This window comes from Salvelinus namaycush, chromosome 9 (genome assembly GCF_016432855.1).
Source record: "Salvelinus namaycush isolate Seneca chromosome 9, SaNama_1.0, whole genome shotgun sequence".
Lineage (NCBI taxonomy): Eukaryota > Metazoa > Chordata > Actinopteri > Salmoniformes > Salmonidae > Salvelinus > Salvelinus namaycush.
Genome location: NC_052315.1, coordinates 44,795,533 through 44,820,745, shown reverse-complemented (window position 1 = coordinate 44,820,745; position 25,213 = coordinate 44,795,533). Strand labels below are relative to the sequence as shown.

At 42.3% G+C, this 25,213-nt stretch overlaps 1 protein-coding gene across 2 annotated transcripts; it reads left to right on the top strand.

The window, feature by feature from the left end:
• The first annotated feature begins 5,567 nt into the window (after positions 1-5,567).
• LOC120054119 (aryl hydrocarbon receptor nuclear translocator-like protein 1) lies at positions 5,568-25,024 on the top strand. 2 transcript variants are annotated; one of them, XM_039001525.1, is made up of 19 exons: positions 5,568-5,749; positions 11,436-11,662; positions 16,469-16,521; positions 16,638-16,785; positions 17,082-17,102; positions 17,559-17,597; positions 17,884-18,041; positions 18,147-18,226; positions 18,317-18,409; positions 18,527-18,644; positions 18,903-19,052; positions 22,039-22,285; positions 22,723-22,829; positions 22,946-23,096; positions 23,278-23,366; positions 23,651-23,759; positions 24,067-24,154; positions 24,365-24,455; positions 24,588-25,024. In XM_039001525.1, exons 3-19 carry the CDS (start codon positions 16,509-16,511, stop codon positions 24,734-24,736), a joined length of 1,851 nt encoding a protein of 616 aa, XP_038857453.1. In that variant the 5' UTR covers positions 5,568-5,749; positions 11,436-11,662; positions 16,469-16,508; the 3' UTR covers positions 24,737-25,024. The 2 variants fall into 2 exon arrangements, with proteins under 2 accessions (XP_038857453.1, XP_038857452.1); XM_039001524.1 differs by lacking the exon at positions 11,436-11,662.
• The last annotated feature ends 189 nt before the right edge of the window (positions 25,025-25,213 follow it).

Below are 25,213 nucleotides of genomic sequence, written 5' to 3'. Positions count from 1 at the left end.
CCTTGCTGTTGGAAAACCACATTAGTGTCCGACTTTCAACTGTCGGGGGTTGTACCACCCCTGATTTCACTCCTCAACTTTCGTCTACAGTCGGTTGCTTAAGCCGCCCTTACCACTCAAACGTGCCCACTTGTATGACCTAATGGGGCGCCAGCCCATTTCTCATACCAGTGAAGCGAATTCAGGGGGGTTGTGTACAGGTGTCCCCAAGCTAGCTAGCAGCCTCAATGGAAGTGGGCGTGACATGTAGTGATGCGTAGTGGGCGCGGAATGTAGTGGGTGCTTCATAGGCTCCCGAGTGGCGCAGCGGTCTAAGGCACTGCATCTCAGTGCAAGCGGTGTCACTACAGTGGTTCAAATCCAGGCTGTATCACATCCGATTGGGAGTACCATAGGGTGGTGCACAATTGGCCCAGCGTCGTCTGGGTTTGGCCGGGGTAGGCCGTCATTGTAAGTAAGAATTTGTTCTTAAAACTGACTTGCCTAGTTAAATAAAAATGTAGTAACAACAGTCCATAGATAGACATTGTGTGTGTTTGAGCAGATCAATTTTGTCTAGTCAGTGGCCATCATTGGTGTGATGCATTATGGGAATACAAATTGGCCGAAATGCGACTGCATGAACTTTACAAAAAAGATAGGCTCAAAGGTCATGCAGTTTTTAATGAAGTCACCTTTAAGTCACTGCAGTTACTTCTCACCAACTGCACCATGGAGCCATCGCCTGCATTGTGGGAGGCACTCTTTGTCAAACAATAATTAGGGAGCTTTTGGTTGACCAACACAAACTTGCACAAAGATGTGACTGAAACAGGAACCAACTTTGCCGCAATTCTTGTATACAATGGATATGTACAAATGAATGTGATATGACGCTCTTTCTCATTAATTGACAGTACAATGTACACACATCATTTATATTTACAGTTTGTGAGTGTGTGATATGGGGGTTGGAGACATGTTTATTTTGACATTACAATGAAAAACTTGTATAAACAATGGCAACACTGCCATGTGGCACTGAGCCTTGCTGTTGGAAAACCAGATCAGTGTCCGACTTTCAGCTGTGGCAGATGCACCTCCCCCGTCTTCACTCCTCGACTTTCGTCTGCATGTGGTTGCTTCAGCTTCACTACTCAAACGAGCCCACTATTGGTCTCGTTCCCCTGCTCAATTACATGCATCAACCAATGGTTGCATGCCGCGTCATAGACTGCTTCATCGATTGACAGATTTCTGTATGATGTGGTTAGCTGATACATAAAATACCTATCCAGCCATTGTAACGCCTCGCTCAGACCGACAGGGTCATTGCGTTTTGGTACACCAGAAGAAGTAGTGGTAAAAGGACCCAATTGTCATACTTTAGTAAAAGTAAAGATACCTTAATAAAAAATGACTCAAGTAAAAGTAAAAGTCACCCAGTAAATACTACTTGAGTAAAAGTATATAGTTTAAAATATACTTAAGCTCAAAAGTAAATGTAATTGCTCAAATATACTTACAGTAAGTATCCAAATTAAAAGTATAAATAATTTCAAATTCCTTATATTAAGCAAACCAGATGGCACCATTCTCTTGTTTTTACAATTACGGAAAGCCAGGGGCACACTCCAACACTCAGACATAATTTACAAATGAAGCATGCGAGTTTAGTGAGTCCGCCAGATCAGAGACAGTAGGGATGACCAGGGATGTTTTGTTGATAAGTGCATGAATTGTACTATTTTCCTGTACTGCTAAGCATTCAAAATGTAATGAGTACTTTTGGGTGTCGAAGAAAATGTATGGAGTAAAAAGTTAATTATTTTCTTAAGGAATGTAGTGAAGTAAAAGTAAAAGTAGTCAAAAATATATATTGTAAAGTCAAGTACAGATACCCCAAAAAACTACTTAAGTAGAACTTTGAAGTATTTTTACTTAAATACTTTACACCACTTGACCGGAAGTAATTTCCAAAAGTTTGGACACACCTCATTCCAGTGTTTTTCTTTATTTTTACTATTTTCGACGTTGTAGAATAATAGTCAAGACATCAAAACTATGAAATAACACACATGGAATCATGTAGTAACCAAAAAAGTATTCAACAAATCAAAATATATTTTATATTTGAGGTTCTTCAAAGTAGCCACCCTTTGCCTTGATGACAGCTTTGCACACTCTTGGCATTCTCTCAACCAGCTCATGAGGTAGTCACCTGGAATGCACTTCAATTAATAGGTGTGTCTTCTTAAAAGTTACTTTGAGGAATTTATTTCCTTCTTAATGCATTTGAGCGAATCAGTTGTGTTGTGACAAGGTAGGCTTGGTATACAGAAGATAGCACTATTTGCTAAAAGACCAAGAACATATTATGGGAAGATCAGCTCAAATAAGCAAAGAGAAATGACAGTCCATCATTACTTTAAGACAGGAATGTCAGTCAATCCGGAACATTTCAAGAACTTAGAAAGTTTCTTCAAGTGCAGTCGCAAAAACCTTCAAGCGCTATGATGAAACTGGCTCTCATAAGGACCGCCACAGGAAAGGAAGACCCGGAGTTACCTCTGCTGCAGAGGATACGTTCATTAGAGTTACTGTAACTGCACCTCAGATTGTAGCCAAAAAAAGTGCTTCACAAAATTCAAGTAACAGACAGTATCTCAACATCAACTGTTCAAAGGAGACTGAGTGAATCAGGCCTTCATGGTCAAATTGCTGCAAAGAAACCACTACTAAAGGACACCAATAATAAGAAGAGACTTGCTAGGGCCAAGAAACACGAGCAATGGACATTAGACCGGTGGAAATCTGTCCTTTGGTCTGATGAGTCCAAATTTGAGATTTTTGGTTCCAACCGCCGTGTCTTTGTGAGATGCAGAGTAGGTGAACAGATGATCTCCGCATGTATGGTTCCCACCTTGAAGCATAGCAGAGGTGTGATGGTGTGGGGGTGCTTTGCTGGTGACACTGTCTTGATTTATTTGAATTCAAGGAACACTTAACCAGCATGGCTACCACAGCATTCTGCAGCGATACGCCATCCCATCTGGTTTGCGCTTAGTCGGGCTATCATTTGTTTTTCAACAGGACAATGAACCAAAAACACACCTCCAGGCTGTGTAAAATCTATTTGACAAAGAAGGAGAGTGATGGAGTGCTGCATCAGATGACCTGGCCTCCAAATCACCCGACCTCAACCCAATTGAGATGGTTTGGGATTTTTATAGATTTTTTATTTTTATTTAACCTTTATTTAACTAGGCAAGTCAGTTTTGTTGACTCAACATCAACAAAACAAAGGAGATGATCGTGGACTTCAGGAAACAGCAGAGGATGCACCCCCTATCTACATCGGCGGGACCACAATGGAGAAGGTGGAAAGCTTCAAGTTCCTCGGCGTACACATCACTGACAAACTAAAATGGACCACTCACACATACAGTGTGGTGAAGAAGGCGCAACAGAGCCTCTTCAACCTCAGGAGACTAAAGAAATGTGGCTTGTCACCTAAAACCCTCACAAACTTTTACAGATGCACAATTGAAAGCATCCTGTGGGGCTGTATCACCACCTGGTACGGCAACTGCACCACCCACAAATGCAAGGCTCTCCAGAGGGTGGTGCGGTCTGCCCAAAGCGTTACCAGGGGCAAACTACCCGCCCTCCAAGACACCTACAGCACCCGATGTGACAGAAAGGCCAAAAAGATCATCAAGGACATCAACGACCCGAGCCACTGCCTGTTCACCCCGCTATCATCCAAAAGCCGAGGTCAGTACAGGTGCATCAAAGCTGGGACCGAGAGACTGAAAAACAGCTTCTATCTCAAGGCCATCAGACTGTTAAACAGCCATCACTAGCACATTAGAGGCTGCTGCCTATAGGCATAGACTAGAAATCACTGGCAACTTTTTAAGGAATGGAACACCAGTCACTTTAATAATGTTTACATATCTTGCATTACTCAACTCATATGTATATACTGTATTCTATACTATTCTACTGTATCTTAGTCCGTTCCGCTCTGGCATCGCTCGTCCATATGTATATAGTCTTAATTCATTCCTACTTAGATTTGTGTGTATTGGGTATATGTTGCGTAATTTGTTAGATATTACTTATTAGATATTACTGCACTGTCGGAGCTAGAAGCACCCGCAATAACATCTGCTAATCATGTGTATGTGACCAATAACATTTTATTTTATTTTGATTTGATTTGAAAAACAAATTCTTACTTACAATGACGGCCTACCAAAAGGCAAAATACCTCCTGCGGGGACGGGGATGGGGGCTGGGATTAAAAATTATATAAAAAGATAGGACAAAACACACATCATGACAAGAGAGACACCACAACACTACATAAAGAGAGACCTAAGACAACAACATAGCATGGCAGCAACACCGCAGAGTGAAGCAAAAGCAGCCAACTAGTGCTCAGCATATTTGGGAACTCCTTCAAGACTGTTGAAAAAGCATTCCAGGTGAAGCTGGTTGAGAGAATGCCAAGAGTGTGCAAAGCTGTCATCAAGGCAAAGGGTGGCTACTTTGAAGAGTCTAAAATCTAAAATATATTTAGATTTGTTTAACACTTTTTGGGTGACTACATATGTGTTATTTCATAGTTTTGATGTCTTGACTATTATTCTACAATGTAGAAAATAGTTTAAAAAATAAAGAAAAACCCTTGAATGAGTAGGTGTGTCCAAACTTTTGACTGGTACTCTATATCCAGCAAACATTTTCGATTACATAATGAAAAAAGTTTTACTGCAGAATTTATTATGGAGCATGATGCAATGACACAGTCTGATCCAGGTGTAAGATCTGGCAGGCATCAGCAAACCCTGGGCAGAGGAACTGGGCATATTTGAGTGGTAAGGCGAAAGCAACCGACTGCAGCTGAAGGTGGAGGAGTAAAGTCGGGGGAGGAGCATCTGGGACAACCAAAAGTCACACTTATGTGGTTTTCCAACAGCAAGACTCAATGCAACATGGCAGTGTTGCCATTGTGTATACACGTTTTTCTTTGTAATGTCAAAATAAACATTCAACTCCCATGTCACAAACTGGACATGTGTGTGTGTATATTGTACTATCAATTTGTGAGAGAGCCTCAAATAGCACATACATTTGTACACTATATTCATGAATCATGGCAAAGTTGATTCCGCTTTCATTTGTCTTTTGTGACATTCGGTTAGCATGGGTCAAACAGAAACACCCTAATGATTGGTTGACAATAGAGCCTCCCACAATGCAAGTGGGATGAAGGATGAAGTTGATGAAGAGCAACTGCAGAAACTTGCAGTCGACTGCAGTCAAAACTTCATGAACTTTGATCACATGGTTTTTGTAAAGTTAATGCATGCGACTTCTAGGTGCAAGTCGGATATTTGTTTTACCCCATAATACAACACACTTTGAAAGGCGGTGACCAACGATGGTCAACGGCTTAACAAAATGATTCGCTCAAACGCGCCCAATGTTTAAAATCGGCTGCAATGCCAAATGCGCCCCCTGTGATTTGACAACCAGTACGTCCATCATCTTTTCCTGTTCTTAAACGTTTTGTGATTGATGAGAAAAAGGATATGGTGTAGTCCTCCTATACAATTGGGTTAGGAAAAACTAGGTTAGTAGTGCGGCAGTCATGACAGAGGGGAGAAAGTAGGTCACAGACTGAGTACCGTATATCACTGTTTTTTTGTAACAGAGGGTTCTATCATTGAATGGAGATGGCCTAGCTGATTTATCTAATGTAAGTACGTCATGTTTTCTTATGCTTTATGTTCAATATATCGTGATGACAAATGGCTAGTTGGTTAGATAGTCGATGGAGGTAGCTAACGTTAGCTAGCTAGCACAACAACGACTTGTTTTTCCTGGTCATACTGATTTTCTAGAGGGGCATTAGGTAATGTGAGCAACCTAGCTAGCTAGCCCAATACAATAGTAACGTTATCGTGCTGCAGCCCCGCAGCAGTAGGCTGTGACTAAAACTAGCCTGTCACTAAAACCAATACTATCGCCAGCTACTGGCCGTGGTTACCACATACATGTGAACTCCTTTTCTTTCCTAGATTCCTTTCTTTCTTAATTTCCTCTCTACTTGCCGTGGTTAATCTCGACCACATACATGTGAACGCCATGGTTGGGTGAATTCCATTTCAATTCCAGTCAACTCAAAAAGTTAACCAAATTCAAAATGTTCCTAAATGAAAAGCATTCAAGAGAATTTGAATTCTAGTGTACTTACTGAATTTAAATGGAACTGACCCATGTGGGTCAGTTGGTAAAGCATGGCACTTGCAACTGAAGGGATGTTGGTTCGTTTCCCATGGCGGACCAGCACAGAAAAAAGTGTGAAAATGTATGCACTCACTACTGTAAATTGCATTGGATAAGAGTGTCTGCTAAATGACAATTGTAATTGACCCCAACCCTGGTGAATTCCTCTTTCCTAGATTCCTTTCCTCACTCATGTCATAGATTCCTTTGCTAACTTCCTTTCCTCTACTGGCCATGGTTAATTGCTACCACATACTTGTGGACTGCTTTTCTTTCCTAGATTCCTTTCCTCTCTCCCTTTGTTTCCTCTTTTCCTAGCTTCCTTTCCTAAATTCCTAGCTCCCATTTCTTGTTCTTTTTATTTCCTAGGTAATTTTCCTTGTGCCCTTTCATTCCTCCTTTCCTAGCTTTCATTCCTCCTTTCCTAGCTTTCATTCCTCCTTTCCTAGCTTCCTTTCCTTCCATATCTCCTTTTCGTTGCCTCATCCTTATTTCCCTTTCCTTGTGTTCTTTCCTTTCCTAGCTCCTATACCCTTTCCTTGCTCCCTTTCCAATTTTTGGGGACCACTTTTGGCAGTGGACTCTACTTTCAGAACTACTGGCTAAAAAGTATACAAAAGTACCAGAGAATATTTTAACCACAGTCATTAGAGATGAAAATAAAGTTAGATGAGGGAAAGAAGGTGAGCTTGGAAATGAAGCAAGGAAAGGAATTTGGAGAAATAAAAGGAGTTGTTCACATGTACAGGTTGTGGTAGGGATTAACCACAGCCAGTGGAAAGGAAAGTAATCTAAGAAAGAAAAGGCATTCACATGTATCTGGTAGGGATTAACCACGGCCAGCAGATTTAATTTAATAACTATATTTTGGCAAATCGGATAAGATAAAGCTATATAGTGAACATAAACAGCAACATTTACACATGACAGATACAAATTCTTAGAGGGTATATACCTCTTTAGGGGCTCCCGAGTGGCGCAGCGGTCTAAGACACTGCATCTCAGTGCTAGAGGCTTCACTACAGACCCTGGTTCGATTCCAGGCTGTATCACAACCGGCCGTGATTGGGAGTTCCATAGGGCGGCACACAATTGGCCAAGCATCGTGCGGTTTAGTGTTTGGCCTGGGTAGGCCGTTATTGTAAATAAGATATATATTATTATTATTGTTTTTTAACCACTCTTCACCTCTTCGGAGGACAAATATATTAGTTTCTTTACAGCTTTTCTGCTACACATACATACACATTTTACATACATGGTACTTTATTATAAAGCTGTCACATAACAATAATACATTACCAAACATAAACTTTTTAATCCCAACTCTCAGCCCATCCCAACTCTCAGCCCATCCCAACTCTCAGCCCATCCCACCTATCACCATAGACCACCCTCGTTTGGTTTCCATGTGACATATATTTTTCATAGTTTTACATAGTTTTTGAACCTTTCTAATCGTATAGGTTCAATAAAACATCTGTAAAACAGATTTGACATTCAGCCTTCTAAGATTACGCAGGAAATACAGTCTTGACTGACATTTAGATAACACTCGCCCACTGTTGGCTCCAATGTTCATCTTATTGTCAACTATTGTACCGAGGTACTTGTACTCCACCTATGCTCTGGTCACCAATGGTGATTTATTTCGGACCTGATTGCTTCCTAAAGTCTATTCTTTGGTCTTGGTGGCATTCAGATATAGGATGTTTTCCTTGTACCAAGGTCAAACTCGTCCACTGTAAACTGAATCATGTACATTTACATTTTACATTTTAGTCATTTAGCAGACGCTCTTATCCAGAGCGACTTACAGTAGAGTGCATACATTTTTACATTTCATTACATTTTTTACATACTGAGACAAGGATATCCCTACCGGCCAAACCCTCCCTAACCCGGACGACGCTATGCCAAATTGTGCGTCGCCCCACGGACCTCCCGGTTGCGGCCGGCTGCGACAGAGCCTGGGCGCGAACCCAGAGACTCTGGTGGCGCAGCTAGCACTGCGATGCAGTGCCCTAGACCACTGCGCCACCCGGGAGGCCATGTAATCAGAATTGGATGTGTCATCGGAGTATTTTATGTATGTTATCTCAGAGCAGATGCTCCAACTGTCATCTGTACAGAGTGATCCAGTTGAGACGGCTTTCTTTGTGCTGCACTCACTGTTGAATGTCACCCATTGTGGTCTATTTGACAATCTCTCCTGTTCTGTTGGTTTTCATATTGTTAAGAGGATTATGTTCTCATGTTCTTTAACCAATTCAATTCAATTACTCAGTCTGCTATATCAGGATTTGTAGGATACTGATAGAAATAAAAACAGACAGAGGCCCAGTCTACAATAGTCAAATGTTTATTTACGGGAACGTTCTCCTTATCATTTCCGGTACATTGGTCTATATACCTCACATTTCGTCATAAACGTTCCTCCTCCTCTCCGATACAATGGCAACATAGTTCACAAGTCTTCTTCTCGTACATTGTCCGCCACCTGTTATACAATCTACTACAAGCCCAAGGTCTCTCCCCTCCCTGGGTGGGGAGACTTCCATCCCTGTTATCAGTTTCACAGTGGTCACAAGTTGTCTGCCACAGTTCCTTGCCTACCAACAGTCCCTCTTTCTTATGGACAAACATTCTTCATCAGACAGGATATAATTCTGTTAGTTATAATTCTACGTTAAATGTATACATCATTTAGTCATTATTCATAAAATTCCCATAACACATATCAACTTTATTTTATTGTCCAGAAGCCAAAGGCACAATCCTAGTCATATTAGCAACCCAGCCCAGTTGTTGCATCTTTAGACCCCCCCCCCCCCCCCTCTCAATGTTTGTTTTAATCTCTGTCACATATGGAACCATTATCAGGTGCTCTGTATAGAATGGTGTTTTCATCCGGATTGCGTTTTGACAAATATTTAAATTGTTTTATTGGCTGCTTCATTACACGAGTTTCATGTTCTGTTAAGAGCATTACCATAATCTAAATGTGACTTCTGTCATTCTGAGCACCGTAGGTGGACGCCTTAATGGCTTATGCACCCAATGCATATGGGTCGGGTTAATTTCTGAAATGGCCGTTAAATTAGAATCTTCCGGGCCTCCCGGGTGGCGCAGTGGTCTAGGGCACTGCATCGCAGTGCTAACTGCGCCACCAGAGTCTCTGGGTTCGCGCCCAGGCTCTGTCGCAGCCGGCCGCGACCGGGAGGTCCGTGGGGCGACGCACAATTGGCATAGCGTCGTCCGGGTTAGGGAGGGTTTGGCCGGTAGGGATATCCTTGTCTCATCGCGCTCCAGCGACTCCTGTGGCGGGCCGGGCGCAGTGCGCGCCAACCAAGGGGGCCAGGTACACGGTGTTTCCTCCGACACATTGGTGCGGCTGGCTTCCGGGTTGGAGGCGCGCTGTGTTAAGAAGCAGTACGGCTGGTTGGGTTGTGCTTCGGAGGACGCATGGCTTTCGACCTTCGTCTCTCCCGAGCCCGTACGGGAGTTGTAGCGATGAGACAAGGTAGTAATTACTAGCGATTGGATACCACGAAAATTGGGGAGAAAATGGGATAAAAAATAAAAAAAATAAAAAAAATTAGAATCTTCCCAGTCACATTGTTCGGGGCGCCACATTTTCCTAACGGAAACCCTGGGACATGTTAACCAGCTTAATCGGAGTTTGAGCAGTGTATTTGATTTGGCATGTGCCAGCAGTGCAAGCCTCCTTAACGAGTGACGTGAGTTCGGGGGGAAAAGTAGCCATCATAGAAATGTTCACATACAAACTTTTATATGCCCGAACTCAGAATTAGACTTCCCAAAAATAACATGGTAGAACGTTTATTTTGATTGGTGATTTTTCTGCATGTATCCCATCAGGATTTCAGATGTCCATGTAAACAGGATTATTAGGGAAATTGTTCTTCTTGCAAAGCATGTAAACATTTAAATCAAACTATTTACATAGAGCAGACGCTCTTATCCAAAGTGATTTACTGGAGAAATTAGGGTTAAGTGCCTTGCTCAAGGGCACATCGACAGATTCTTCACCTAGTCGCCTCAGGGATTTGAACTTTTCGGTTACTGGCCCAATGCTCTTAACCTCTAGGCTACCGGCCGCCCCATCTCACAGGTCATGGGTTATACACGCAGTTGAACAGGGGATTATATATTTCCTCTTTCACAGTGCACGTCAAGCCAGTGTTTCTATGTCACATTCTTTTCTATGTGGGCTAGCTATCTATCTAGCTATCTATCTATCTAGCTAGCTAGTGTACTGTACCAACCCAACAATGCTGCTTTGTGACACAACTTTGGGAGGTGGGTTTTTGGCTCCCTAAAGTTTGTCAGTTGCCAGTGAGTTGTATATAGGCAGAGTCCAATATTTCCTAGATCTTAATCGTTGTCTGAATGCCAGTGCTTAATTTGGTAATGTTACATTCAAGTAATGCTCCAAACTGCCTTTTTGGATATTGAATATGCTCACAAGTTTATTGAAATGTTCCTGACACTATGGATCATTTCCAAGATATCTGTCAAGAATGTTGGTTGTAAATCCATAAGCCATGGAAAAAGCTTTGTAATGGAACTGCTATACAGTAAACCACTGTCCTCAGTTGCGCTGGGAGCCTTACTGTGATCATCTCCTCAGAGACCATCTCCTCAGAGACTATGTTTTAATCAAGTAAAGGAGGGAAATTACGCCGGGCAAAGCTGACCGTTTTGGGCTTCGCGTTGTGCTGATCATGACAGTGTTTTTCCTGGGGCTTTGTCCCACTCTCACAGAAAAGAGACTAACAAGAAGTGCTTTGCTTTTTCAGGCCAGGAGGGAATAACTTTCACAAGCCTGAAGTCTTTTAACAAAAAGGCCCATGAATAGTATGGAAGATTAACATAATATTATTCTACATCAACAGTATGCCTATGCTCTGCAACACTTCTGATTTTAATGATAGCCTAAATATCCATATTATACATATGTGATTTTAATATGAAATAGGGGGCATTTTTGTTTTTTTACTGTGAAATTGCTTCTATGTTACTGTCCTTGATTTTCCAACATAGTATTGCATGAGTTTCTGTGATGTGTAACCTAGGATGTTAGGATTACTGCCGTAGTCAGACCACATCTGACAGTCCTCTTCTCTGTACAGGTAGAGCACATAGCTCAGTGTCTCAGAGAAGGAATATCAGACGAACCAACCAGGAGGCATCTCCCCCCCCCATCTCAAACTAAGTAAACACTCACTAGCAGAGGCTTGGAACTCGCCACCCAACGAGTCATCCTTAGATCACCTGACAGACGGTGATGAGAAGATTACACACAAGCACACGTTGTCCTTAAGATACCTTTTTGAACCTGATTGAGGCAGCCTCGTAGGTAGGTTAATCGGTCAATAGCCCTGTGGTGTGATTAGAGCACTCCCCTGGTTGAGGACAGAAGCCGAGATGATGAGCTTTGGCCGGGCCTCTGTTTGCTTTTATATACTGACTCAACACTTTGTTAGAGTTGCATAAGTGCCACTGATGTGTTGAAAGGTGCTAGGTGGGTCAGTTTAGGTGAGGTATGATGTACATTTGAGGTTTGTTAGGATGCAGAACGCACTGTAGGCCCGTTTTTGATAAAAAGGCGACCGCCATTGGATTTATTTTGATGCAGTCAGACAATGGCCCTTCACTGTCCATTCTTTACCCTCTGAGATCCATTAGTAATCCAGACATGTCCTAGATGGCATTTTTTTCTTGCGGTATCCTGGCAACCAGTCTAGTCTGTAGCAGAGCCCGTGTGTGTGTGCGTGCATGCGCACAGTGTAAAATTCACTCTTTATTCTCACAAGGACGGCAAACTTGACTTAATTGTTTGAAGCAATGAAATGTAAAAAGATGAGCTATGATTTAGAATTAACATACCGTAAAGCTTAAATTAATAGCCCGTGCATTTATTTACTTTAATCAATACAACCAACGCTTATTAGAGACCGGATTCTATTAGAGCCAGGTGTCTATTTCCCTAATGCACACAGCTTTTGCTCAATAAAATGTAGAAGACTCCCACACTGTTTGTGACCGTTATGACCACTATAAACATTATACACTGAACAAAAATATAACGTGTTGGCCCGATGTTTCATGAGCTGAAATAAAAGATCCCAGAAATGTTAGATGCGCACAGAAAGCTTATTTCTCTCAAATTTGTTTACATCCCTATTAGTGAGCATTTCTCCTTTGCCAAGATAATCCATCCACATGACAGGTGTGGCATATCAAGAAGCTGATTAAACTGCATGATCATTACACAGGTGCGCCTTGTGCTAGGAACAATAAAAGGCCACTCTAAAATGTGCAGTTTTGTCACACAACACAATGCCACATATGTCTCAAGTTTTGGTGGAGAGTGCAATTGGCATGCTGACTGCAGAAATGTCCACCAGAGCTGTTGCCAGAGAATTGAATGTTAATTTCTCTACCATAAGCCACCTCCAATGTCGATTTTTGAGAATTTGGCAGTAATTCCAACCAACCTCACAACTGCAGACCAAGTGTAACCACGCCAGCCTAGGACCTTCACATCCGGCTTCTTCACCTGCGGGATCATCTGAGACTAGCTCCCCGGACAGCTGATGAAACTAGGTTTTCACAACCGAAGGATTTCTACACAAACTGTCAAACAGTCTCAGGGAAGCTTGTCGTCCTTAAGAGTGTCTTAACCGACTTCAGTGGGCAAATGCTCACCTTCGATGGCCACTGGCATGCTGGAGAAGTGCTCTTCACGGATTAATCCCAGTTTCAACTGTACCGGGTGTATGGCGTCGTGTGGGCGAGCGGTTTGCTGACGTCAACGTTGTGAACAGAGTGCCCCATGGTGATAGTGGGGTTATGGTTGGGCATGCATAAGCTACGGACAGCAAATACAATTGCATTTTATCGATGACAATTTGAATGCACAGAGATACTGTGACATGATCCTGAGGCCCATTGTTGTGCCATTCATCCGCTGCCATCACCTCATGTTTCAGCATGATAATGCACGGCCCCATGCCGCAAGGATCTGTACACAATTCCTGGAAGCTGAAAATCTGTTGTTCCATTGTCTAAATACTCACCAGACATGTCACCCATTGAGCATGTTTGGGATGCTTTGGATTGATGTGTACGACAGCGTTTTCCAGTTCCTGCCAATAACCAGCAACTTCGCACAGCCATTGAAGAGGAATGGGACAACATTCCACAGGCCACAATCAACAGCCTGATCAACTCTGTGAAGCATTGCGCTCGACCTTTGGCTCTCCCGAGTCCCATCGATGTAACTCCCCTACGGACAAGACTAAGTTCGAATTGGATATCCCGAAATTGGGGAGAAAAATGGGTAAGAAGTACAATAAAATTAACTATGCGAAGATGTTGCGCTGCATGAGGCAAAGGGTGGCCACACCAGATACTGACTGGGTTTCTGATCCACGCCCCTACCTTGTGTGAATTTCTTTTTAAGGTATCTTTGACCAGCAGATGCATATCTGTATTCCCAGTCATGTGAAATCCCATGGTTAGAGCCTATTGAATTTCTTTCAATTTACTGATTTTCCTTATGAACTGTAACTCGGCAAAATCTTTGAAGTTGGGGTGCAGGGGTGCAACTTTGGTTTTAGAAGTTCGGAGGAGTCATAACCTGGCGGGGGATCTGGTGGTCCTCCCTCAGAATTTTTGGGGCATGTAAAGCTCATTTCCTGCATTTCTACACAACCTAATATGACCATTTTGGGGTAACTTTTATTGTAAATAAGAATAGCATATGTTTAGGGCCTAAAATGAACACCCACCACCTGCCAAATGTGTGTCGCTTTTGACATTGGTGGGTAAGATGTCTATTTCACTAGTCACGTTGGCTGGTGTTCACGGCTCCACAGTGCAAGCATTTCACTCGCCTTTGTGAATATAAATAGTCAAGTATGATCACATTTTATAGCTGTTTCAAAGCTTCTGCCGTTTTTGTTTCATAGCTGGTAAATTTAATCGCACAGTCAAAGAACAACGAATCTTATGGAGCCTATCCCACCTCGCGCTGCATCCCTGGCTGGGGGCTTTGCGCACATGAAGATCTGAGTGAAAGATTCATTTTTAGAGGTGCAGGCATATGTTTATCAAATTTACTTTAAACAAAATTCTGCTGAAGTGAGACTTTGTCCTTGTGTTTCTTGGCTATTTACATTGTTTTGTTCACAAGCTAGGTTGTTTTTCAATGTTTGAGATTCAACTGCTAGGGAAGAGAAGACCGCTGCTACTAGTCAGACTCAATCTCACAGGCACAAACATGACTCGAGTCACATTACCATGGTAACCTCCCGCCCTTAAAGGGGCAGGTGAAAATGTTGCTTCATCTGATATTTTGGCTAAAAGACTTGAGGTCACAAAAAAATGAAATGAACTTAAACAATATACCACATTACTTCTAGTAACACATTTATTGTTTTAGAAACATTACAAAGCATGCTCATCCATTTTTTTTTTTTTTGTGTGTGTGTTGCAGGGGAAAAAAATGTTTTGACTGGTAAAAAAATCTGAATGGCTGGTAGATTTTTAAGTCCACCTGCCACAGGAACATTCTTTGGTTTCAGGTGTGTTAGGCCAAGACCAGAGTGACAACCAACAGTACGGCAGACTGTTGGTTTTACATGTTTTGTGTCATTGGGAAAAGCCAATGATACAGTTTGATTTTAGAGGTTTTTCATTCTTTGAAGCTTCTGGCGTGTTCAGTGTTTGTTGCACAGATAGAATAAAGTGTTGTATATGCGAAAGTTCACCTCAGTGCTGTCAGACTGGTTTTTCCTGTTTGCCTGACCTGCTGAGACCCCTGTCACCATCTGATCCTGCTCAGAGGAGGCATGACAAAGAATTGCCTTGGTGTAGATTTATACATTATATTATCCAAGAACAGAATCAATGGTTCATTTACTGAATTGACCATTATTCCCAGACTGTAGCCTGTCATAAACTCAAGATGGAACTTTGTATCCATTCACTGATTGTTATAATATACTGCAAAATTCACCTGGGCTCCATAGACTGGTCTTCCCTGGCTGTCTGACCCTGCTTTGACACCTGTCACCACCTGATCCTGCTAAGACATGAACATACTGTATTTAGTGTTGTGTACTGAATGCACCATGACAATGAAGCCTGTGGAGCTGTTTTATACCTTGTCCGTGTGAAAAGTAGGGAAACGGACAAATCAATGTTACATTGCTATACTGACTTTTATTAGGGCAAAAATAACATCTAACTTTTGGCTAGCTTTTTAATGGTACATCAACTGGCAAAAACGAGCCAAGCTAATTTACTTCTGTTAAAACGGGACAAAACAAAGGGTACAAACAGGCACTCCTACCTGATGGATATCTAGAGACTAGCTAGAGCTGAACTGGCTGTGGTAGCTGCTAGTTAGCTCATTCACTACAGACAGAACTTCAGTCGAGGGGATGAAACTCTAGCTAACGTTACATGTCAGTTACACTACTAGCTCAGCACTGGGAATAAATGCTTTTTTTCTGTTAAGTCAAACAGCATTTACCTTGCCAGCTACATCAGTCAAATAAAGAGTAGCCAGTTTCTGCTCTGCTTGCTTTTACAACTCAGAGAAAAAGCACAACACACAAAGCCCTCACCTGTTCGCACTCGCTGTGGCTGAAACCACCAAACAGCCTACCTGACCGCTCTGAGGCGTCCGCATGGTCCTAAAGTACACCGATGCTGGTGTACTTTGTAGCGCAATGATATAACTTGGGGGACATTTCTTGGGGGGGGGGGGGGCATTTCTGAATGTGGGGGTTCATGTCACCCCCCTGTCCCCAGTAAAAGTTGCGTTTTTATATTTTTGTAAAGTGTAATAACAAATCCATCCCAGATCAAACTTGCAAAGACTAGGTTGCCTATCATATACACCCCAGATTTTGCACTTCAGCACCATAAATTTGACGTTTTCTTTTTAGTGGCACTATGGCTAGCAATGATGACAGAATAAAATAAAGTTTTTAATGCATATGACTGTGGGAATATCAGACGTGTCGATGGTAACCTCGTAAACAATTCATTTAGAACCTGAGTTTTATTTGAAACAGGCATTTTATTTGCTGAAATGTGTGCCAATGTTCAGCTATTAAAGTTTTACGGTATACACTTTTTTTTCATCCAGAGCAATTGCAAATGGATGGAAGGAAATTCCAGAAGCTGTAATGAACATTTGTGGTGAGCGAGATCCCTTTTGTGCCTTGCTTTGTCCGGCATTTTTCTTGAATTCCATTTGAATGATCCTTCCTCAAAATAGTACAAGTTAGTAACTCCAATTCATATTTCTGTTTCAGATGATCTAATGGCAGACCAAAGAATGGACATTACCTCTACAATGAATGAGTTCATGTCCCCCAGCTCCAGCGACCTGATCAGCAGCTCCGTCAACACCCCAGGCATGGACTACACCCGCAAGAGAAAGGGCAGCACCTCCGACTACCAGTAAGCATCCCCATCACCACACTGTGGCCCACTCAGTCCCTGTGCAGTCTCCCACCACAGTCAGTGCTGGAGATGATGGGTTCACTGAATTCTAAAGCTATGAATTAATAATTAACCCAACCCACTTACTTTGCACATTTTCTCTGAAATATAGCAGGCAATCTGCAAAAATAAATATTTTAGGGTATTGTGCTATATTGACTAATTTGTATGTCTGCTCAGTAGTTTTCCTGCAATCTGTCATTGATCCACATTCATCTGACAACGGAATGATTAACGCATTATTTTCTTTGCAGAATTGATGGATTTTCTTTCGAGTAAGTATGTTTCATTTTTTACCTTTGGTTGCAGTTAGCTGTTTTGGATAAATACTTTGAATATTAAAGGTTTGGAAACAGGACTTGTAGACAGAACTATTGCTAGGAAGGGTTGATGATGGCATCCGATTAACTTCCACAGCGATAGCAATGTGGATACAGACAAGGATAAACTTAGGTGAGAATTTTTGCAGCAAAAGGCATGAATTACCCTACAGTGAGGCTTATTTATTTTATTTATTACATGTAACTGGTTCTATATTGTACAGGGGAGGCATAGATGTTGAGATAGTATAGGGCTGTGTATGGACTTGTACCATTTACATAACCTATGTGGACCAGTGGTGAATGGGATGCAGACACATAAGGGGTTGTTATTGTAACAGGACCCATGTTGTGGGATTGGTGCAAGACAGTTTCCACTAAAACGTGTCTCCTTTTTCCCCCTTCTTCCAGGGAGTGTGGTGATCACCAGGGCCGGATAAAAAATGCCAGGTACCCAGACTCATTCCTGAATCCTCATGGTTCACTTTTAAAAGTCTCTGTCGGCAGCTACGCATGGTGTTTCTAGTGACCTGGCAAGCGGTTGAACTCCAGGATCAAATATATTCTAATCTCTCTTGCAGGGTGAATTGAATGCTCCTTTTTATTATTATTAGAGACAGAGAAAGCTTTGTGTCCCATTGATGAATAGGCACTTTATGTAGTCTATAGATTGCACTGTGTAACAGAAGGACTAGGAGTTGTTCTGACTGTTTGCTTACTGCTACACTGCCAATAGGGAGGCACACAGTCAGATTGAGAAGCGGCGCAGGGACAAGATGAACTGCTTCATAGACGAGCTGGCGGCACTAGTCCCTACCTGCAACGTTATGTCCCGCAAGCTGGACAAACTCACGGTCCTACGCATGGCTGTCCAGCATATGAAGACATTAAGAGGTGCGATGGAGACAGAGACAGCAGGCAAATTATCACTGGACATCAAAGAGGAGGGAGAAGTTGTGACTTGAGAATTCAATGACAATTGTTTGTGTTTTTCTACAGGAGCAGCAAACCCTTACACAGAGGCGAACTACAAGCCGTCTTTCCTGTCCGATGATGAACTGAAGCACTTAATATTGAGGGTAGGTTCAAGCCCTTTAACTCCTTTGCTAAGTTGCTCTCTGGGTGAGCCTGACGACACAAGCCTCAATGTTTTGTGTGTCTTCCTTTAGGCTGCTGACGGCTTTCTGTTTGTTGTTGGATGTGATCGTGGGAAGATCCTTTTTGTCTCGGAGTCAGTTTACAAGATCCTCAACTATTGCCAGGCACGTCTCCATTCCTGTCAAATGTCCTACTGTTATACTGTAATTCATGTTGTACTATACCAGACCAAATCTGAGCTCACAAATGCTAATTGACTTTGGAAATCTCCCTTTCCTCAGAATGACCTAATTGGCCAGAGTCTGTTTGATTACCTGCATCCTAAAGACATCGCCAAAGTCAAGGAGCAACTGTCGTCATCAGATACAGCACCTCGGGAGCGGCTCATTGATGCCAAAAGTAAACTCTCCCTCCTGTCATGTCAGACCCTGTCCTCATAAGGGCAGGTCAAGTCAGGAAAGTAGTCTGACACGGGGTGAAAAAGTCAATACAGCATTGTCTCATTAAATACTGTATGCCAATTACCTGGCAGTTTACCTGCGATATTAAGTATATAAACATCATTGCATATAAGATTATAATGCTTTTAACATTATATACACGTTATTGGGAATGATTAGCTCACAATGTTCAGCAGACGTAATTGTTCTCCCTCAGCCGGTCTACCAGTTAAGACAGACATCACCCCTGGGCCATCTCGACTGTGCTCCGGGGCCAGACGCTCGTTCTTCTGCCGAATGAAGTGTAACCGGCCCTACGTCAAAACAGAGGACAAGGACTTCCCCTCCACCTGCTCCAAAAAGAAAGGTACCCATCTCAAGATCTAGGCCGGCCTCCTTCCCTGATACCTTTATTTCGGTACTTATAAACCTGGCATCACAGATTATTATCATCATACTAGCATTACAATTAGAGTACAGGATGTATGCTTCTCTATGTACCAAGTGGCTTGGCTAATAAACAATATGCTTATTTTAGAACTTCAAGTGAAACTATTGAGGTTTTTAAACTACCTCATTTTTTTTTTTTAAACCTCTCGTTTTGGACTCGACATGTCAATGTATGGCTTATACATGCAAACTAAACCATCTGCAGTCCTCTCCCAGCCGAGGAAAGGCAAAAAATGATGTGCACTAAATGATGCCAGGTTAGAATGCAAAGATCTACGCGCTCGTTCCTGTCACGTGGAGCAGGGATAGTTAGATCTATTAGACATCGGTAGTAGTTTAATTTCTCTTTCAACGCGTATCTCTGGAAACCAAGAAGAAAATGATGTGCACTGAAGCCAGACATACATTAGAAGATAATTCATTGTCAGCCAGATCAGAAACACTATGCTCACAACCTGTATATCGTAAATGGTGTCACTGGTGTACTGTGTTAGTATAGTGTTGCACCCTGTAGTGAAACTTTTTGTTACTTTTTTGATACTAGAACATGAAACGGTTCGGTAATATCATTTTTGGTACTTCTGTCAAGTCTCACGTCACATACGGATTGAGAGGATCGAGTCTCTAGTAATTTGTTGGAGTCTTCTCAAGGAGGCAGTTGTAAGCAGTGGCGTAAAAATACTTTGAAGTACTACTTAGGTACTTTTGGGGGGTATCTGTACTTTACTATTTGTATTTTTTACAACTTTTACTTCACAACATTCCTACAGAAAATGATGTACTTTTTACTCCATACATTTTCCCTGACACCCAAAAGTACTTGTTACATTTTGAATGCTTAGCAGGACAGGAAAATAGTCTAGTCTAAATCACACACTTATCAAGAGAACATCCCTGGTCATCGCTATTGCCTCCACTCTGCCGGAATCACTAAACAGATGCTTAGTTTCTAAATTCTGTCTAAGTGTTGGAGCATGCCCCTGGCTTTCCATAAATGAATTAATATAAGCAATTTGAAATTATTTATACTGGGTGACTTTCACGTTTACTTGAGTCATTTTCTATTAAGGTATCTTTTACTCAAGTGTAACAATAGGGTACTTTTTCCGCCACTGTTTGTAAGCTAGCCAGGCTACTTATGCATGCAGCTGACACAGCGCGAGCAGTGATGCCAATTTAGCAATTTTGTTGCTAGATTTAGCAACTTTTCAGACTACCCTGGCAACTTTTTTTCAAACGGCACCTAGAAACAAATTTAGGGGGGGGGGGAAAATGATTTTGAACTTTTAGCAACTTTTGAAAGGTGACGCAAATGCTAAAATGCACGCATTTTCCCTCTAAATGACACAAAAACTATTTTTTTCTGTCACACACTCGGTCACAACACACGTGCCTGGCTGCAAAAGTGCATTGTGCGTGACGTCAGCAGCAGGCGCTCAGCTCGTGCCCAGGCAGCAGCAGGCCAGCAGCAATTTCAGAAAATTGCAAATCATTGTTGGCTGACTGCAGCAGCAGTAGTACGGGTGCGACGAGGCAAACCCAATGAATGTAGTTGGTCACGAATGTTTGATCTTGAACAGAACTTACAACATCAATCAACATGTCTCAATCAAAATTGTACAGCCAGAAGAACAGAAAAGAGTGGGAGTCTGTACCTGAACAAATGTCAAATCATATTTTTCGCTGAGATGGCCAGTCAATTTGAGTAACGTTATTGTGTATTCTACGTAATAATCACGCAATGACATCACAACACCATTTAGCAACAAATCAACCTGCCTCTAGCAACTTAACCTGAAAATTAGTTGGCAACACTGAGCACGAGACACTTTTGAGAAGCAAGCGAGAGGAGAGAAAATGGCAACAGCATGGCTTCTAACGAAAATATCATACCTTCACGCCCACAGCTTGTTGACTAAACTGGCTCCAGAAGCAAACTATGGGAATATTTTGCTTAGAGAGCAGATGATTAGGACCAGCCCACCGAAACCACTAGGCAAAAGGTGTTACAAAGCAGTGCGGTGCAAGGGCGGTTTAGTTCCAAAACATTAAAAAAGCTACGTTAATCTTCTAGCAACTAAATTGGAATTATTGAGTGACAATGGCATGAACGTATATTCAGCATGACATTCATGTGAGCATTATAATATGATAACAACCCAAAAGTAATGTGAACTGCATTCATAACTTAGCTATGACCACAATATATTTAGACTACTTTGCGTTTGTCTGGGCTTTCTAGCAGTAGCCAGCCAGTAGCCCTGGGCGGAGCATTGCACCCTGGGAGTCGAAATTCATTAGCATCATTAACACACTGAATCTGTTAAGCTCAAAGTCTTGGAGAATAGATACTATCAAAAACAAATAATTTGATTAAAAAATATATTTTACTGCTTATACAATACACTCCTACCATGTATTCATTACATACTGTTTGATACAGTTGTCAATGGGGATATCCAACAAGGAAAACCATTATGTAGTGTAAAAGCATCAAAACACTAAAGACAACATGACGTGATGACGTACAGAATTGTGCACAGTTTTCGGCACCCTTTTAGTACTCTTGAGTGGTACTTTCAGAACTACTGGCTTAAAAGTATACAAAACCTCTTCAATCTCTTTTAAAATGTGCTGCAATTTAAAACCATTTAGTAAGCAAAGCTGTGCAGGTTATGCAACACGACATGCAAATGTCCAGCGAAGCCCTCATTGAATATTTCAGTGCTTATGAATATTTTATCTACCACTGATTTCAGATGGCTGGTTTTACTTGTTTGCTTAGCTTGTGGTTTTGTCATTAAATCAGTCATTTAGACTTGACTTAAAGTCATGGACCACCCGTAAACAGAACCATTGTATGGGAGGAAATATATTTACAATGTTTATTTTTCTACCTACAGCCGACCGCAAGAGCTTCTGCACGATCCACAGTACTGGCTACCTGAAGAGCTGGCCGCCCACCAAGATGGGCCTGGACGATGACAACGAGCCCGACAACGAGGGCTGTAACCTCAGCTGCCTGGTGGCCATCGGCCGGCTGCATCCCCACATCGTCCCCCAGCCCTCCCACGAGGACATCCGCGTCAAACCCACCGACTACGTCTCCCGCCACGCCATCGACGGGAAGTTTGTCTTTGTTGACCAGAGGTATGATGATGGAGCTTATAACTTCATTTTACTATGACATTGTTGGTTTAGGATTAGATGTGAGCTAGTTGTTCATCAAGTTGGCCAAGAAAACACATTCTAGAAGTATGGTTTAAACTAATATGTGAAGAGGCAACAAATCGTCTGTAAATTTCTCCCCTTCAACCACCCTTCACCCAAAATTAGCCTGTGTACATAGGCACGTCAAGGCAGATTTCAGCCTCTGTATATTTTATGAATTAATCTCCTGGTCACAGCTTGACACCTCACAGGCCATTATTACTCATGGCGATAGTTTAAATTATCATAAAAATGTCTGTGAACTGATTAATGTTCATAGTAAATGCTCCGGTGCCATTTTAAAGGCTCTTCAGTGTTCTCTTCTCAAAAACAAAGAACAGCACAGATAAGAAACTCTATCTTTCCTCTCTATTCAGGGCCACAGCCATTCTTGCATACTTACCCCAGGAGCTTCTTGGCACCTCTTTCTACGAGTATTTCCATCAGGATGATATTGGCCACCTGGCAGAATGTCACAGACAAGGTATTGGATCAACTGTCTGACGTGACAACATTAATTTGTGATTTACATCTTACTATATTTAGTCACCACATTTTGTTCTGTGATCTTACATCCTGGGTATCTTGTGTTTTTAACAGTGCTTCAGATGAGAGAAAAGATCAACACAAACTGTTATAAGTTCAAGATTAAAGATGGCTCCTTCATCACTCTGCGAAGCCGCTGGTTCAGTTTCATGAATCCCTGGACCAAAGAGGTGGAGTACATCGTCTCCACAAACACAGTGGTCTCGTAAGTCACCCTTCTCTCTACCGCCCTATTTATGACGAAGTTTACATTGGAAAAAATACTCTTAACTGTTCATGTATCATTGGGGCTCCATTGATTGTATTAGAGCTAACTGGCAGTACGTGGATGTACTGTTTTTGTACTTGAAACTGGTCCTGATGTTGCTGTGTGACTCCATCTCTAGGTGCAGTATGCTGGATGGTGCAGACTCCAGCTATCCTCAGTCTGCCGTCTCTCCCACTGCCTCTATGGACAGTGTGCTGACGTCAGAAGGTGACATTTATTGAGTGATGCGAAAGAAGGCATGCTTTTCTACATATCAGAGGGGCTTCCTTTAGGGCTTTGGAACAAGATCTGAGATTTGTCAGCTGATTCTCTCTGTACGCAAAGATGCATGCTATAATGAATAGCTTTCTTTGATTAAATGTACTGTATCTACGTGTACGAAATGACAAAACATCTGATCTTGTAGCAAGACTATAGGAGCGTTGGATCAAATGTAATGATCTGTCAGTCAGTCTAGGAGCAGTCAGTGTGATTGATATGCTTGATTGCAGGTGGAGGGAGACGGGCCCTTCAGACGGTGCCAGGCATCCCCGGGGGAACACGTGCAGGTGCCGGTAAGATCGGTCGCATGATCGCAGAGGAGGTGATGGAGACTCAGAGGTGAGAGATGGAGAGAGTGAAGGCAGAAAATGGATGACAGGTTAATAGCTGTAGAACCAAAAGAATAACACCCAGACCATCTTGTTCGGTGATTTACTTTTCTGTACACATCCCTTCGCGGGCAAATTCCCTGCTCTGATATTTATGCACCCTTTATCAAAAAAGTGACGGGCTTTGCAAATGAGTCTGTTCAGTTGGGCTATGTCAGCTATGATGAATTACCTGGAGCAGAAGGTTTATCAGCTGAATTGTTCACACTGTCTCAGAGCCCTAGTCTAATGGCGTTGTCTGTTCTTCTCTCTGCCAGGACCCGAGGCTCGACCCCCTCCAGCTGTGGCTCTAGCCCCCTGAACATCAGCACCCCTCCTCCAGACTGCTCTCCAGGGGGCAAGCAAGTGAGTCTGAGGGAGACACGATAAAGAATATTGGGATGGTTGAAAGATTACTTTTAATTTTTTTCAATTGCACTGTCTGGCACTGATTTTTAATTGGGTGGATCTTGTGCTTGATCCAGTATTGTCTGTTGCTTCCTTAGTTAGGCCTGTGTCCTGTGGTTGAAAGCTGATCTTTTATGTAGACCACCACTGACCTATTTGTTCTGGCAGATTCAAAATGGAACGCCAGACCTTCCGTTGGCAGGGACGCTACCAGGACCCGACACCATTGGATACCCATACTCCAACCAGTCTATTATGAGTAAGTAGCTGTGCACACAAAGGTAACATGTTCTAAGAATTTCAAACACTGAATCCTGCCCATTAAGTAAAACCAAAACCGTATAAAAAAAAGTGTGACTGACTACAGCATTTTCCTTCAACACCCCTCCAGGTGACAACTCGCACCTCAGCATTGACGAACCAGGCTCCAGCAGCCCCAGTAATGACGAGGCAGCCATGGCTGTGATCATGAGTCTCCTAGAGGCTGATGCAGGCCTCGGTGGCCCTGTAGACTTCAGTGACTTACCCTGGCCCTTGTGAGGACAGCCCCACATAACCATGCTAGTGAACTACAGCTACTGCGGGACTGGTACAGGATGATTCAGTTAGCATTATCCTAACGGGGATTTCTATATTGAAAACATGTCTTGATGCTTTTACACTACAGTACATAATGGTTTTCCTTGTTGGATATCCCCATTGACTAATGAATACATGGTAGGAGTGTATGGTATCAGCAGTAAAATATTTTTTTAATTAAAGTTTGAGCTTAACAGATGCAGTGTGTTAATGAATAAGTAGTATCCATATTTAAAATGTTCTAAACAATCCGAGGGTGGTTGAGTGAGTCATTCAGGGTATTGCATGTAATGGAAGCAATTCGTCACATTTATTTCAGATTTGCTCCATTGAACCTATTGGTGCAGTGCTGGGATATTTTTATCATGTTGCCATCCAGTGGCAGAAACAACTAAGCTGACATCAGCACAAGGATTTGAAGTAATATACTAGTTTAAG